Below are 17101 nucleotides of genomic sequence, written 5' to 3'. Positions count from 1 at the left end.
AAACGTTCAAAAATTAAATAAAAAAACAATTTTTTTTTTAACAGAAAGTAAGGAACGACGTTAAGACTTAAAACGAACAGAAATTATTCCGTATATGAAAGGGGCTGTCCCTTCCTCAGCGCCTCGCTCTTTACGCTAAAGTTTGACTTTCTTACAACTCTATTTTTTTAAACAATAAAAAACTTTAGCGTACAGAGCGAGGCGTTGAGGAGGGGACAGCCCCTTTCATATACGGAATAATTTCTGTTCGTTTTAAGTTTTAACGTCATTCCTTACTTTCAGTTAAAAAAAACTTGTTTATTTTTATTTAATTACAATAAATAACCGAGTAAAACTCAAAACGAGCAGAAATTAACATAAGTTGGGCTCAAAACTCCTATGCCTTCCCAAGGCCAGAAAGAAATTTGCACTTTACTGAAAAAAAAATATAAATGTTTTTACTTTTATAACTTTAATAAATCAAATAATATTAACATTTTGATTACTAAATATCATAATATGTATATTAAACTGACAATGCACATTCATTTGTATTAAGGGAGAAATTTTGCAAAAATTTTGAATTAAGGGAGGAAAACATTATGATGTTTACCCAGTGATCGAAATAAAAAGAGCAGAATCAATCTTATTTGTAAAAATCGACTAGGCTTGTGATATTATTGTATTTTGTTTCATTTTAATTAACATAGAGTCAAACTCTAAGTCAGAACCAAGCAAATTTAAACTTGACAGAACTCCATATTCCAAACAGGCAAGCAATAGCTTAAGTAAAGAAAGTTTTAAAAAGGTGTTATCCTGTGCCTAGAAAAGTATCGAGTATCAACAGATGATATTCAAGTATTGGGCATCAAAGTATTGGGACATTAAAGTATTGGAAATCAACTGATCTCTGGGCATACATCCGAAGGTTTTTTTTTTCCATCCGAAGCCCTTTTAAAGGCGTTTTTTCTTTTCTTTTTTTTTATTTCCCCTGAAGTTGATCTAGCACCCACGACTACAGTACGTGATGCTAATTCTCCCCTTGCGATCGGGAATGTGTTCACACACTCCCCCCAAACAAATGTGTGGGAGGGGTATATCCGAATGTGTTGCCATCAGAAGTACCTTTAATGGGCATATTCATTTAGTTTTGTTTTTCTTAATTTGAATCTAAGTAACATGGAGTCAAACTCAAGGTCAGAACCAAAAATTAACAGAACTTTATATTCCAAGTAAGGCCAGAAATCAAACAGTTCGTGGTAACGAACTGTAAGTTAAAGAGCGACCCGGCTCAATAGTGACCGAAACTCTAAAAAACGGAATCTTGATACCAATATATACATCAAAAGAATTAGATTTTTATGTTTATTTCAAATATATAAGTTTCATCAAGTTTAATTTTACCCATCAAACGTTACACTCCTGAGAAAATTTAGCTTATTTTCGAAAAAAGGAGATACAACCCCTAAAAGTCATAGAGCCTTAATGAAAATCACACTATCAAATTTAGTATATCAGAGAACCAAGCTGCTATCTGCAAAAGTGGAATTTTGTAGTTTTTGCCAAAAAAAAGATCAAGGATGCGTGTTTATTTGTTTTATGTTTGTTTGTTAGTTTTTTCCCCAGGGGTGATCGTATCGACCCAGTGATCCTAGAATATCGCGAGAGGGCTCATTCGAACGGAAATTAAAAGTTTTAGTACCCTTTTTAAGTGACCAAAAAAATGGAGGGCAACTAGGCCCCCTCCCACGCTCATTTTAATTCCCAAAGTCTCCCGATAAAAATTTTTAGATATCCACTTTGTTCAGCATGGTCGAAAAATATAATAAATATGTCTTTGAGGATGACTTAATTCCCCACAGTCCCCGGGGGAAGGGATGCAAGTTATGAATTTTGCCCAATGTTTACATATAGTATTGATCAGAAATTAATTTTTTTTAAATTCAAGTTTTCAACATAAAAACTTTTCGTCTGAAAACTTTTCAACATCAAAACTTAAAAGGACCAGAAACTATTACGTATATGATTAGGTTCACCCCCTACTCAATACCTCAACCTTTACGCTAAAGTTTTCTTATTACTTTCATCAGAAATATTTATTCTAATTTACGGCCTTTGTGATTAAGGGGTCATTCTTAAAGAATTGGAAAAAATTCGAACTTTAGCGTAAAGAGGGGGTTTGACTACGAGGAAAACCCCCTAATATACCTAATGAAATTTCACGAATATAGAAGTTTGTTACGTAAGTAATTCGTAAGTTACGTATATTTATTCCTAATAAAAGTGTTCGTAAATAAAATTAAACAACTTTCGAGAAATCCATTTAGCCAAAAAAAAAATGTAAAATTAATAAATAAATGTTGTTTTAATTATTCATGTACCGTGGGCCAAAACAAAAACCTGCATTAATTCAAAAAAGTTCAGAAATTAAATGAAAAAAACAAGTTTTTTTTAACTGAAAGTAAGGAGCGACACTAAAACTTAAAACGAACAGAAATTATTCCGAATATGAATTTATTCCGTATATGCTGTCCTTTCCTCAACGCCTCGCTCTTTACGCTAAAGTTTGACTCTGTCTCGCAACTTGATTTTTAAAAACAATAAGAAACTTTAGCGTAAAGAGCGAGGCGTTGAGGAGGGGGCAGCCCCTTTCATATACGGAATAATTTTTGTTTGTTTTAAGTTTTAATTTCGCTCCTTACTTTCAGTTTAAAAAAAATTGTTTTTTTATTTAATATCTGTAAGAAACGTACTTTTTTTTCTCTCGTGTTTAGTTATTGTTTGTTTTTTTTATTTCAATTCAACAAATAAATAAATAAAAACATGTTTTTTTTCTAAACTGAAAGTAATTAGCGACATTAAAACCAACAGAAAATACTTCATATACGGGGGAGACCAGCCCCTCCTAAACACCTCTCTCATTACGTTTAAGCTTTCGAAAGAGCATTCAGAAAAGTTGTTATCCAAACTCAGCAGCTTTTGTGCTTCAGTTGTCGTTCTTATTAGGATAGATTTTGAACAAATTCAGGACAAAAATTGACTATTTAGTCTAGGTTTTCGATGAATAGTATTTTTTTTTAATAAGTTCTAAATAATGCTTTTACTGCAGAATTTCAGATGGACGGAGAGAGACATTGTTGTTTTATGGATTTTAATTCTGCGCGATTTTTGATCTTTTACGGTGCACCTCTAAGCAATAGCGCATTTTCAAAGCAATAGTGACCTCTATTGATGATTAAACACACTAAAACATTAAATACTTAAAACATAGTATACCCGGGGGTATACTATGAATTTTCCCAGGGGGATTTTCAGGGGGAATTTCTTGGAGTTGGGGAAACTTCCGCAGGGAGGATTTTCCAAGGCAGGAATTTTCTGGGGGGGGGGGGATACAACGGAACCCGGGTGAATACACCTTGAACTTTTATTTAACTAGCCCTTGTTCTTGTTTTTAGCCTACATTAAATATAGCGACTTCTGTTCTTAACTCTACATTGTGTTCCAGCAGCAAGATAATTATTTGTCCTAGAACTTGACTGTGGTTCTTTGGTACATCCTGGATGATATCCAGATATACAGCTCTAAATATAAACAGGTGTTTGGGAAAGGATCTATAGCCTTCAATGATTTGATTTGTCAAGGTCCCTCAAAAAGCTTGCGAATAAATGAACCCAAACATCCAGGAAATTCACCTAGATTCGTTGGCTAATGATAAGATTATGAAATTTCAGGAAATTTAAAATACTGAGTCAATAAACTGTCACTGCGACATATATATTACATTGGAATTTGATGTTGTTAACGCATCGGAAAGAAGATGATGATTTTTTTGTAACAAATTATTTTAAAAAATGGTCACGAATAGAATGTCCGTGATCCTCATAGGGCTGTAGCATAAGGGATAAGGCTTTAGAATAGGGATATCTAACCTGCAGCCCAATCGGCCTACCTGAGATTTTTGTGCAGGATGCAAGTCATTTTCACACCGTCCTTTAATGCAAATTTTCCCCAGCTTCCCCCAATTTTTACCCATTTCCCATTAAATTTAATAGGTTCTGGGGCCCATTGACTTATTTCAAGTGACTTTGCGCCCCTTGCTAATAAAACGTTGGACAAAAACGTTGGAGTAATAAAACTTTGGCTGCTTTAAAACTTAATTAAGCAATAAAACAGAAGAAGGTAACAGAAAAGCATATCCTAAATAGTTTAAATACTGTATTTACCTATGAGTACATTATAACTATTGCATAGTCAAATGAAGTGAATGTTCTTAAGTAAAAAAATTGATGAATGAAAAATAAAATTTAGATTAAACCAAGGTTTATAATTTGAATAAACACTGTCACAGTAATTGTGTTCATTTGAGGGGGGTGTTCCCATTTGAGCGCTTTCCCATTTGAGCGCCACGGAATTTTGTTCCATTTGAGCGCCACGGAATTTTGTTCCCGTTTGAGCGCCACGGAGTACCATTTGAGCGCCAAACCCAAAATTGTGATTTTGCGGTGGATGAAGCGTGGTTTGCTGCCACATTGACCTGTACAAATATTTATTGCCACGAAGACAACGAACAAAACTGAGGATTTTATTGGGTCAATGGTTGTGAAATAACTCTGTACTGAGAGTTAAGAAGCTAAACGTTTGTTAAGCTTGTGAAGAATATAAGTGAAGATTTTACGCACGTTCATAGGGTAAGAACTGATTGCCGCTGAAGAAGGCTTGCTCGTCAAGTCGAAATATTCGGCTCTTTTTTTAGAGTTATTTCACAACGATCGTTTAGAAATGGAACGAAATCACCCAAAAATCGTGCCAAAAACGGATAATTCAAATTAATATATTGGTAAAAATACAAACAAAAACTGCTAATATCACACATCCGGCGAAATGTTATGTGCGACACCCAAGAGAAGCTCGTCTGCTGTTCGAGTTCCAGCCCTGTACTCCGTCGACAGCTTTTCGAGTCGTTCGTTCAGCCTTTCATACTTATTGTTAGTCCGATGGCTGACATTACCCAGGAGTAGCTGTGTCCATTCAGAATAGACGACAGCTTGTTATTCCTTCAGGAAAGAGATAAACTGCCACAAGTTCGGGTGGTAGCGACCGACTCTTCGGTTAAACCGCATGTGCCATGATTCGAGGTCGTTGTTTGTCCTTCGCTGGATGCCGTAGACTGACCAGAAATGAGGAGGACATTGGTCGAACCACTGACGGCTGAAGTAAGTGACAAACGGACGAGCCGAAGGCCAGGTACGAACGATGTGAGAAATGATTGGACCAGAATTGATTCTGACGATCGCTGGAGGTAGGAACGCCAGAGCCAGAAGCTTTCGAACGTAGAGGTTGAAGTCTGCATCGGTCATGTACAGCTCACGGACTGAGTGACGCCCCAAGTTTCTGATTACTGCTTGGCAAAAGTGGAAGTAACACCCACGGTGCTTGGCGGCCGGAAAAACTTGCTTCACGGATGTCAGCAGACCGGTCTCAAAATCAGAGACGACGGTCGTCGGGCGAAGTGTCACTCCTTTCATCGCAGCCTGTAGGATCAGCTCGCTGCAGACGTCGTTGTAAAGCTGCGCAGACTTGCTCTCCATGAGCACGAAGACAGCGGGAAGTTGCTTGTCGCCGAAGAAAACGTGAACGGTGAACAACTGGCCGAATGGGGAAGGAGCTGAGTCGAAGGTGCCGTCCATATACCATTCCGGGCTTCGTTCAAGCAGACTTAACGACTCGTCGGTTGCAAAGCAAATCGCAGCGTTATTTTGAAGCTGAAAGAGGAGGAATCTCTGGTTTGCAGACGTCTCACTGAAAGCCTGGGGCAAGGGCGTCGGTACGAATATAGTATCAGCGGGCAGTGGTGGTATCAGCTTGTTTCGTGATCTGTACATGGACGACTTCACGTGCTTATAGGGTAACTGAGGCAAAGCACTCAGCCCACTGGCAGCAGCACTTGCGACCTGGCCGTCGTAGATAGCGGGAATCGGACGAGTAGTACGGGCTGACTCGCTTCGAAGGTCTGACCGGAATTTGTACTGCTGGGTCTGCAGAGGATCAGCGCTGTGGTCGTGCGTACCAACTGAAACTGGTGAGCCGTCGCTGGAATCAGTGTGTAACCGCCCGAGACATCCCTTCTTCATGCATCTCCAGCTCTTCTTTCTTCCTCCAGAAATCGGCTTATCGAATCTGTAGACGAAACCGTCGTGTTCTAGCAGTTGTTTATTCTTGGAGCTCTTCATTGTCAAACTGACTTATTAATACTAACCAGAAATATTGTTCCTGGCATCATTAAATACTTGTTATAAGAGGGTAAAAAAATATGCTCCCACACTAAATCCTATTGCATTTTGTGGGTAAACGGTTGTGCAATCGCTTACGCAATTAGGTCACGGCCTAATTATCTGGCGCTCAAATGGGACACAACTGAACTAATTAAACGACGGCGCGCACCGCGGAAAGTCCCAGGTGCGCGCCATGGCGCTCACCTGGGAAAGCGCTCAAATGGGATACACCCATTTGAGGCAACCTGTTTAGTTCTTAGTCGGGGCCAAATATCACTTGCGGGGCTAAGGGGGCTAAGGAAGTAGATACATCTACTTCACTACGTGTTGGTAAGTTAAAAAAGTAACGTGAAAGGAATATTTTCATGCGTATTTTTATACGTATGTTTATTATTATATAATAATAATAATATAGAATGCTTATAATAATAAGAATAACATTGTGCAATAATATAATAATAAACTGCAATAATATAATAACATAAACCGCAATAATATAATATTAAGAATAATAATATAGAATAATAAGAATATTTTTGAACGTATATTCAAGCACCAAGGAGAGTGAAAATGAAATAGGGTTTTTTAGATTGGTTAATTGGAAACTTATACAACAGCATTTTAATGACTTGGGAAAAATTCAAATTCACTGTTTAATGAAAAAGACCTCCACGAGTAGTAATTCTTTTTTGGGGGGTAACATGCATGGCCATATCCAGGAGGGGTTTTGGGAGCCCCCCCCCCCCAAAAAAAAAAAGTTTGTCCGACTGGTAAAAACGTACCTTGGAAAGGGGTTAGGTTAGGAAAATGAAACTTTCAGGGATGGGTCTACCAGCTAAAGTATGTCTCAGGAAGGTATTTTAAAGTACCTACCTCCACTTCTTCTCCCTCTAGAGAGTCTTGAAATTTGCTTGCATGACAGGTCTATACCTATTGAAATTTTCACAAAACAAAATTTTACCTTAATTTTCAGTTATCAGTTTCTTTTTCTCCGGCTTTAGTTCTGAAAATGCAGTACCTGTTATTTGAGTAGAATTATGAGTCGTATCAATGTTTTCTTTTCAAAATTTAGGAAATGTATTTGCATATCTTTAAATTCTCATAAATTGGGATTGAACAAAGTTGTGAAGCTGAAAGCAATTTTCTTGTACTTAATTTAAGTAGAAGATCTATTTTCAAATGGGAATAAATCCACTTATTTAGACAGTGAAAAAACAGGCACAAAAGTCCAGATATTTCGACCACATTTACAGCGACCGTCTAAAGTAGAAATTCTTCTACTGAAGACGGTCGCTGTATATGTGTTTAAAATATCTGGACTTTTGTAACTGTTTATTCACTGTCTAAATAAATGGATGTATCCCCATTTGAAAGTTTGTTTGTTAAAAAATTCTTTTATAGCCCCCCCCCCCCCCTAAGAAAACCCTAGATATGGCCCTGATAGCAGGCACCAAACACAGAATGAAAGGTGTTTAATAATCAACCAAAAAAATAGCTCAAAAAGAGAAAAGAAACGCTAAAAAGCTATGTGGGAATCAGCTGATTGTTAATGTTTAAATTTGTCTTTTGGACGACAAGTGTTTAAAAATTTAACTAATTAATTTTGCTTATTTACTACCACGGTTCAACGGCAAATCTGACAAAAAGTTTGGTCGAGTTGATACTACCCTAAGTTCATAATTTTAAAACAGCCAAGAGAAAAGTCTTACAAAACAGCGATTTTTGGGTATGAACAGACTTAGGAATGGTTCAGGAGCCGAAATACGCTTTCATTTAATATCCTTGATGTTCTAAGTTACTTTATTATGCACGGCACTGAAACCTTATCTGTCAAATTAAACGCTAGCTGGCAAACTTCACGGTGATATGAATTACGAAGTCAATATATAAAAATAAAAGAAACTTTGATGTAATTCAACGCTATGGTGCCAATCCTGTCTATGAATGTGCCTGCCAAACTAAAATAAAGAGATACAAGATCAACAAGAGTTGATAATTTTTATGCTGAATTTTAAATTATTTACTACCACTTAAAACTTAGCGTTGGGTCTGTATAAAAGTAAAGCAATAATGAGAAAAATCAGTGATTACATTTTTTTGTCTTTGGTAGCTCATCCAATTTCTAATATTTTTCAGAAAGTGGAGACCTACAAACTCGGCCAAAGTATTGGGTTCATTGGGGCATCCAGAAATTCCTGATGGTACAAAAGGGGGGGGGGCTAAATAAAAATTTTAGCTGTTATGATGGGAGGGGTCACCTTTCTTTAAGTTTTTTTTACATTTTTTTTAAAGACAGTAAGGCCATCATGAAAATAGGGTAAAATACTAAAAAATTACATTTTTATATAGCAAATTTGCAATTTTCACCCTTTTTTACTTTCAAAAAGTAAAATAAAGTATTAAAATCTATGAAAATTTTTGTTGGTATTTAGGGCTATTTTTGTGGTATAACAGGCTATTGATTGAGGAAAACTCAATCCTTATACCATCTGTGTGTACCTTATCCAAGTACAAAGCTGTAGTCTAGTGGGTCTTTTAACAGTTTCCATTTTCACCGCTCCCGCTAAAAATATTAATTAAGAAAAAACTTTCCAAAGAAGAAGCTTTTTTTAAGTAAAGAACCATATTAAAACTTAAGAAGAGAAGAAATACAGTTTTATAATAATTTGAACTTTAAACTACCTGGATTTTTTTTCAAAAAAAAAAACGAAACCCAGAACGAACAGATATAAAAGTAAATAGTCTCATAAGCCATAAAGATAACATATCCTGACTTAGATGAATAAGTAAGTCCTAAAACGAGTAAAACACAAAATGTATACTTGAGAGAAACTTGAAACTAAGAAGAATGACTACAAACAGGAGTTTGGCTACTCTCTCCCCCTAGCCGTAAACCTTCTAAAGTCTCTTGCTTCATTTGCGTTTTACTGAAATCTATCTGTATTTTGAACAGTATGCTTTGATTTTAAAAGCATCGATGAAAAAAAAAATCACTTTAATAATCAAGATGAATGGAAGGAATTAACAAAAATAAACTGGACGTTTACTATAGGCTGATAATAATGCCCTGAAGTATCAGCAATTCAAACTTTTATTTAACAGTAGTTATTTTTATTTCTTTGGCATTGTGATTATAAAAAAAATATATGGGAACTGTTCGACAAATCAAGGCGATTTTCATCAGGCCTTGATAAGACCTGATAAGGGCTTGATAAGGTCTGATAAGGCCAGAGGCCTTACCAACGCCTCTGTCCATACAAATGGACAGATAGGTCCATTTAATGGGATAAAAGATAACTAAAGGCGAAAATTTGATCTATTATCTCACGACATTCTGTACTAAATATTGAGGCTGTTTTGGATTGAACAAAAACATTCTACCAAGAAAATTCACTGTATTTTTGTGCAAAAATAGTGAGTTCAAGAAAAAATTAAATTACATTAAAAAATATGTAGTTTTCCTAAGCCACCGATTATTTTCGGCTAGCGAAAAACATCAAATTTTTTAAAAAAAAAAGAGGCGAAACCATAGATAACAAAATAATTATGACATTATTCTTAAAGAGCCCGAAACAAGTTCATTCCCTATATTAACTTCCCTTAGAACAGGTTATACCTTACTCCCTATAGATTTTCTGGGCATTATCTTATGAGAGATCTAATTTGAGAAATTTATCTAATGTAACAACATCAAAATGGAGTCAAATTTGAAAGAAAAAGCTGAAAAAATCTAAAATATGTATTATTTGTTTCTTCCAGTAGCGTCAATCCATCAAATGTAGATGAAAGTCAAAATGTTTTGTTGTTGTTTTTTTTTAACGCAGAGGGGTGTGGTAAGTGTTGTGCTTTTTCAATTATTTTAATGAAAATACCAAAAAAGGTGTTTTCCAGGAAAATACCCCAGATAGAACACTTTCCAAATGTAGGAAAACGGGTTGGGACAAACAAACTACGGAGAGCAGATGCCCCCTACCTCCGTCCAATTGATGTCGCTTCATCTTGTTTTTTTTTTTTCCCGGAATTAAAGAAAGATGCCAAACGGCTGAAAGAATCGGGACATTTCCTTTAAAAATGTTATTATTTTGTTATTATATTATATTATGTTATTATATTTTGTTATTTTATTATTATATTGTTATAAATGTTAATTATTTTGCTCCTCGGGCCCCAAGAGATGCAATTTCTTAATTGAAACATGTTATACATCCCACAATACTTCATGTTTTAAATGACAAGTACAGCATACGTTTTTGTAATAAAGACTGAACTAAACAGAAAAAGAGAGATTACTCTCCTGTACTTCTGTGTCAAAAAGTGTCCCTAAATTCCACTGGTCTGTTTTTTTGCCGTATTTCCATAGGCCGATCACCATATGAGAGGAAAATAGCACTAGCATTCAAATGCTATATAAATTTAAATGACATTTTAATTGCATGATGTATGGGACGTCTTGCTGTAATAATACCGAAGAGCCCTTCAGATATTCTCTAATCGAGTTGCTTATTTTGTAAGTTTTTTATCACCGTCGCCCTCCCCCCAATAAAAAATAAACCCCCTCCCCGAACAAAAATCCTGGATACCCCATTGGGTGGGACACTCAATAAGAAAACATATTTCACTGAGGATAGGACCTATAATTTAGAGCACTATCATATTTGAATATTATAAGAAATAATGTTGTTAGAACATACTTTCAAGCACTCTTCCTGAAGGGGTGAGGGTAGGATAAAATTGTACAAAGATGGGTCTTGAAAACAGAATTTTATCTATGTATCCCTTCGGACCCTTCCCATGCTTATCAACTAATTCAGCCAGCTTCTATTAAATTACATTAGCTCGTCAGCTTTAATTCTTTCCTAATAAACGTTACAAATCAAATAAACAACTCAAACTGGCAATGAACTGCAGCTGTTCAAACCGAGAACAAAGAGGCCTTACTACAAAATTAGGTAAATCTACTATTTTTTACATTTTGAAATACTTTCTAAACACCTACCTTCAACATTCGAATTTCTAGAAGTTGAGAAATTTAAATAACAAAACGGAATGGCATGTTTGTAATATAGCCAAGTTCCAGTTCCAGGAGACTACTTCGAAAACTGACTTAGGACCAGTTCAAGATTGTCCAGTTTTGATTCAAATTAATATATTGTGGTTTTGTTTATTGTTTGAGATATGTCCCTAAAAATAGAACTACAACGAGATGCCATTGACACAATGTGGGGTTTCCGACTCCGAGGAGGGGTAGATATTGGAGAGGCTTTGATTATTCAGAGGGTAGGATTTAATTCTTGTTAAATTTATTTTTTCCTTGTATGTAACATCTCAAAGACATTGGTTAACCAAAATCAGATTTAGTGTATGTATGACATTTTGCTGAAAAGCTGTTTGAGGTTACAGAGTTGCCAGACACTCTAGGTTGCCATCTATCAGCTAGAAAAGATATTACATAGTATATTTTGTACTGAGAAGATTTGAAATGAAGACTTCTATCCGCTTTTAGTACACTAGGGATTACTATCATACTGATGATATGACATTGTTGACGTTTTAGATGAAGGTCATAGTTTAAATTTTCTCAAATTGCTTTTTTATGCAGTTCTACTGCCATTGATGGAAGATAACTATTTGCACTGTTGCTACGTATTCGTACTATTATATATGTAAAATATTTCTCATATTAAAATATAAAGAAAGTCCTGAATATTGTATTTCAAATTCCAAATCTGCCACTGCTTGTACTGGAACCCCTTCCAGGAACAAATTGTAAGAAGACATTATAAAATTTTTACTTATGCAGAAATTCGCTTAACCCGAGAATATTATCCATGAAAGCAAACTATTTCATAACTTTGGGCTATTCTAAAATAGGGATAATAAAAAGAAAAAAACGACTTTTTCAAAAAGGTACAATTTGTCTTTTCTAGCTGCAAGAGACTTTGAGCAACAGCTCTAATTTTATTAATAGTAGCAAAGTCTTAGTTTAGTCTTTTTTAGTCCACTTTTAATAACAACAATATTTTCTGAGAGTACTTTTAGTTACACAGTCTCTTTACATAGACCTTTAGGCTATTATAAAACAGTGAAAACTGACGTACCGATTGAGGCATAAGTGACATCCTTTTTGATTTTATATCATGTAATCGAGTTTTTCTTTATTACCTCGGTCAAATAATTTCCTAGATGAACACTTTCTTGAGGAACTAGATGAACATTTGTCATTTCTGAATTTTGCCATCACTTAACACGAAATATTGTATCATTTATCTGATGTTAAGTGCGACAAGCAGCAATTGCTAGGGTTAATGAGTTTTTATCAGATGAGCCTGACAATCTCTTTCTACAACTTTTACAAGGGCCATATTTTTTCTGGGGTATATCAAAAGAAAAGGTGTGCAATATCAAGCCGAAAACCGCTTCAGAGTTAAAGAATCAATTTCGAATAAATTCTATAAAATTAGATTTGAAATGTGTCGAAAAGTTTGCCTAATTGATACCGCCAGAGTTCTGAACTGTAGAAAACAAAAGGGGAGGGGGGGGTAGTTTTGGTAACACTGCAGAGCTACGGCCATGGGCTCCCATAAGCTGAACCTTAGGGGGGGAGGGGGTTATCTGGTCAAATTAATACTTCTAACGCTGTATAATAGAAAAATACAAAAATATAAGGGAGCTTTAATCAGCCAGGGGGGATGGAGCCCCTCCTGCCACCCCCCCTTATGGTTGCCCTTGCCTACGGCTCTTCTGAAGAAAAGATCTTAATAATATAAAAGCAGTGTCATTAAATTCTTTATTTTATGATCCTTTTCAATATAATAGTCGTTACCCTGAGAATGCCCCCCAACGGACCAATGTGAAGCTCTAATATTATATTTCTCCCTTGTTGATTCTATGTTTTGATACGTTATATGACAGGAGCCTCTGCGTAGACTCAATAATATCCAGTTTAATCAGAGTGGTTGATTGAATACAGGATAAAAAAAAAAGTTCTTTGAGTTTAGTATTTTCTTTTTGTTTAATATATATCTTAGGACTATGATAGGGCTTAAAACCTCAACATTAGTTTTATTTGGTACCTTGAATTTTATGGTGTAATTTTCAATAGTCTCCTACCTTTTTGGAGAAATTCCCCCAGTTTTTTCGTAAATGAAGCAAATTTTCCTAGGCTCTTAACTTTTGCTGGTAGTTTTAAACTTAATCGTGATTATGTATTTGAAATCACCATAAAAATTTTCATTACTTTTAACGTACATATCGCTTTCAAAAATCCTTCTTTTTTTAGAGTTTGGTTACTATTACCCCAAGTATCTCCTTACTTACAGTTCATTACCGCAAATTCTTTTATTTAAGCGTTTTATTTTACAGCAAATTTCTTATCTTCCTGTTGTGCAATTCCTGTTGTGCGATTCCTGTTGTGTGATTCCTGTTGTGCAACGACACTCGAAATACCTTGCTCCACCTCTCCGTCTTTTGTGACGGTAAGCACAAGGGTGTCATCTTATTACAAACAATGTTCTTCACTAAGAAGAAGCTATCACCCCGATACGTATATTCAGTTTTAATCCAAATGAAGGTGGATCTGAGGATAACCTATATCTCCCACCCAGACCCCTTCCTATATTTACAAATAACAGTTCAGGTATAAATCCTTTTATTAGGCAGTGAAAAGCAATGTTAAAAATTCTGGATTTTTCGACCACAAACACGACGACCATCCTCAGCAGTAAACTCAAAATAAACTCGCTGTGTGTGTGATCGAAATAATATTTGAACCGTTATTTGTACGTCATGGAAGAGCAGTGTGGCTTTCAAAAATACCTACCTCCTATATTTACCTGAAAGCTCGCGGAGCGTCAAAAATTTGGGCTTAAATTGCGCTCTTTGAAGCATTAGGCACCCCTCCCCCCCGTCTGCATAAGTCCTCCTCCATAGTAGCTGATGCACAATTATACATAAATGTACGTAGTTGCATCGAATATCAAGTAAATCAATCTAATTAAATGTGCAAATTATATACGTTTATTTTGTGGGAATTATGCGACTGTTTAAAAACCAATAAGCAACCGGAAGTGGCAGTCTTGCCTCTGAAACAAGTAATTTCAATATATAATTTATTGATCATTTCAAACCGATTATCTTCCAATGTTCAACTGGTCCTCCTTGGTGCAAAATTCATATTTAGTGCCAAAAAATGGCAGAAAACCCCGCTTTGGTGTGGCAAAATCTTTCTGTCTATATACAAAAGGCACTAAGATGTCTCATTTTCGTACGAATCAACCACCTTCCGATTTCTTGGCCCACCTACTCGATATGATCAAACCTGAAAGAATAACAAACAAATAATAAACACGCATCAGTGATCTTCCCTCAAAAAACAGCGAAATTCCATGTTATTGTAGTTCGGAGCTTGAAACTTCAAGAACAGAGTTTTTTGATTTCCTGAATTTGATAGAGTAATTTTCACCAAGGCCATTTTCTCTCTGGGGGAAGGGCTCTCCCTTTTTCAAAACAGGTATAAATTTCCTAAGGCTTGTAACTTCTGACGGGTAACTTCAAACTTGATTAATTATATATATATATATATATATATATATATATATATATATATATATATATATATATATATATATATATATATATATATATATATATATATATATATATATATATATATATATATATATATATATATATATATATATATATATATATATATATATATATATATATATATATATATATATATATATATATATATATATATATATATATATATATATATATATATATATATATATATATATATATATGGAATCACTAAACATAGTAAAAATTGTATTTTCTTATAATTTTGGTTACTATTACCCCAGGTCACTCCTTTTTTTGGCGACTCCAGGTCGTTTTATTACCAGGAAATATTTGATCCTAACTTTTTTTCAGAAAATTCTCATTTTTGCAGGAACTTACATAACCCTGGAGTGTGATTCATGGAAAGAAAGACACTGAGTTTTGTTTGGGGGAGGGGGCAATCAATACAATTTAAGTTCCATCACTGGTATTTTCGCAACCCTTCCTTGTGATTAGCGCAGCTTTCTACATTGGAGGGGATGGGTAAATCCCCTACTGCCCCTGGACCCACCCATGTATTAGGCAAAATGTTTAGAGATTGAAACTATTCTGGAGCTGAAAAAGAAATCTGGCATTGGATTATTTTTGAAAGTGTTTACGAAAGTATAACAACTCTCAAATTATCAAAAAGTTCTTAATAACCAACTGTATGTAAGGAGCGCCTTGGCCCAATTGCAACCTAAACTCTTAAATACGGAACTTTGATATCAATAGACACATTAAAAGAGTTTGCTTTTTACGCTGATTGAAAATATATAAGATTAGTTAAGTTTAGCAGCTACTTGTGTATTATACGCCACTCAAGTGCTTCATTTGATTAGAACCTGTTTCTTTGACGTTCAATCCTAATGAAATATCACAAATATGGTGACAACATAATACCTTAGAAGCAAATTTGGCTTATATATTTGCACACTAGGGGGGATAGGGGTACAGTATATCAGGTTTGCATGTAAAGTGTGTTAGGTACAATTATTCTGCATATTATGAAGTAAGAATTGTTTTCTAACTTCAAACTGTCCAAATACTTTACTACCACCACCCCACCCCTTCCTAGAATATTGAAAGAAGGTTCATTCAAACGGAAATTAAGAGTTCAGGTGCCCTTTTCGAGTGATCAAAAAAATTAGAGGGCAATTAGACCCTCCTCCTCTCATTCCCCTTATTTTCCCCAAAGTCGTCCAATCAAAAGATTTCATATCTCCTACTTTCTCTTTGCCGACTCAATTTTACATGTGGATATGTTCCGGGAGAATTGTCCGGGGAAAATTTTAAAAAGGGTTGGTATTGTCTGGAGGTTTTTTGATCGAGGAGATTTTCCGCTGGAGAAATTCTCTCTGGGGGAGTTTTCTGCGGGAGTATATTTCAATTAAGTAGAGGAGGGTTTCCTGGAAAATATTTCTGCGGAGGGGCAGCGTGAATAACAGCGTGATTTGAAAAACAATCAGATTTTAAAGTTTTTTTTCAAATGAAAGTATGCTTAGGAGAATCTTTCAGACACAATTTTCCGCAAAAAAAAAACTTCCGAGAGGAATTTTCCGCGAGGATGAAACTATCTGGGGAACTGTCTTGGGGGTTTTGCGTAAGGGAACTTTCCATGGACGAATTCTCCGCGAAGGGAGGAAATTTTTCATTGTGAGAGACCTAGGGGAGATTTGAAAACGATTAGAAATTGAATTAAACAACGTTTTTTTTCAACTGAAAGTAAGGAGCAGCATAAAAATTAAAACGAGCAGAAACTATCCATATATATGAGGGAGACTTCCCCCTCCTCAATACTTTGCTCTTTACGTTAAAGTTTGACGTTTTGTCCCAATTTTTTGAATAACTCTTGAAACACAAGATTTAATAAGAATTAGAAGCTATTTTAGAAGTATTAAAAGACTTTAGGGCGAAGAGCAAGGTACTGAGGATGGAGAAACCTTTCTAATATATGGAATAATTTCAGTTAGTTTAAGTTTTAATGTTGCTCCTTACTTTAAGTCGAAAAGACTTTTTTATTTAGTATTTGACAAGAAGCATTATATTAAAACCTATTTAAGCACGCTGAACACACAAAATAAAACAAATATTCGAGTAATATTTCTCCTAGAGTCGAATCCTGCTCCTAGCGAGGGAAAAAACGAATTGGCCTCGACAAAATTTCAGAAAAACTGTTTTTACACCATATTTTTTTTAGAAAAATAAGCTCAACGCTATTGTCAAAATTTCTCTGAATCGTAAAC

General features: G+C 35.2%; 1 protein-coding gene and 1 long non-coding RNA gene across 9 annotated transcripts in view; one reads left to right on the top strand and one right to left on the bottom strand.

Moving 5' to 3' along the window:
- The window catches only part of LOC148945544 (uncharacterized), a 105062-nt gene extending 96994 nt beyond the window's left edge, over positions 1–8068 (bottom strand). Inside the window, exon 1 of the long non-coding RNA XR_016142724.1 lies at positions 7961–8068. This is a non-coding gene — a long non-coding RNA (uncharacterized LOC148945544). The remainder of the gene's footprint in view (positions 1–7960) is intronic.
- The window catches only part of LOC148945543 (PDZ and LIM domain protein 3-like), a 128980-nt gene that overhangs the window by 2602 nt on the left and 109277 nt on the right, over positions 1–17101 (top strand). For 3 of the 8 annotated variants that reach the window (XM_089099146.1, XM_089099144.1, XM_089099145.1), the window contains exon 1: positions 11370–11528. The exons of 1 other annotated variant lie outside the window; for it this stretch is intronic. In XM_089099146.1, the coding sequence (XP_088955272.1) occupies positions 11427–11528 (102 nt within the window). In that variant the 5' untranslated portion in view covers positions 11370–11426. Of the gene's footprint in view, positions 1–11368; positions 11529–17101 lie in introns of those variants that run through there. 4 more of the 8 variants (XM_089099143.1, XM_089099139.1, XM_089099141.1 and 1 more) reach the window with 2 other exon arrangements.

The sequence above is a fragment of the Artemia sp. Qi Xiang Cuo genome, chromosome 13 (assembly GCF_049724085.1).
Source record: "Artemia sp. Qi Xiang Cuo chromosome 13, ASM4972408v1, whole genome shotgun sequence".
Lineage (NCBI taxonomy): Eukaryota > Metazoa > Arthropoda > Branchiopoda > Anostraca > Artemiidae > Artemia > Artemia sp. Qi Xiang Cuo.
This window is presented reverse-complemented; position numbering and strand designations above follow the sequence as displayed.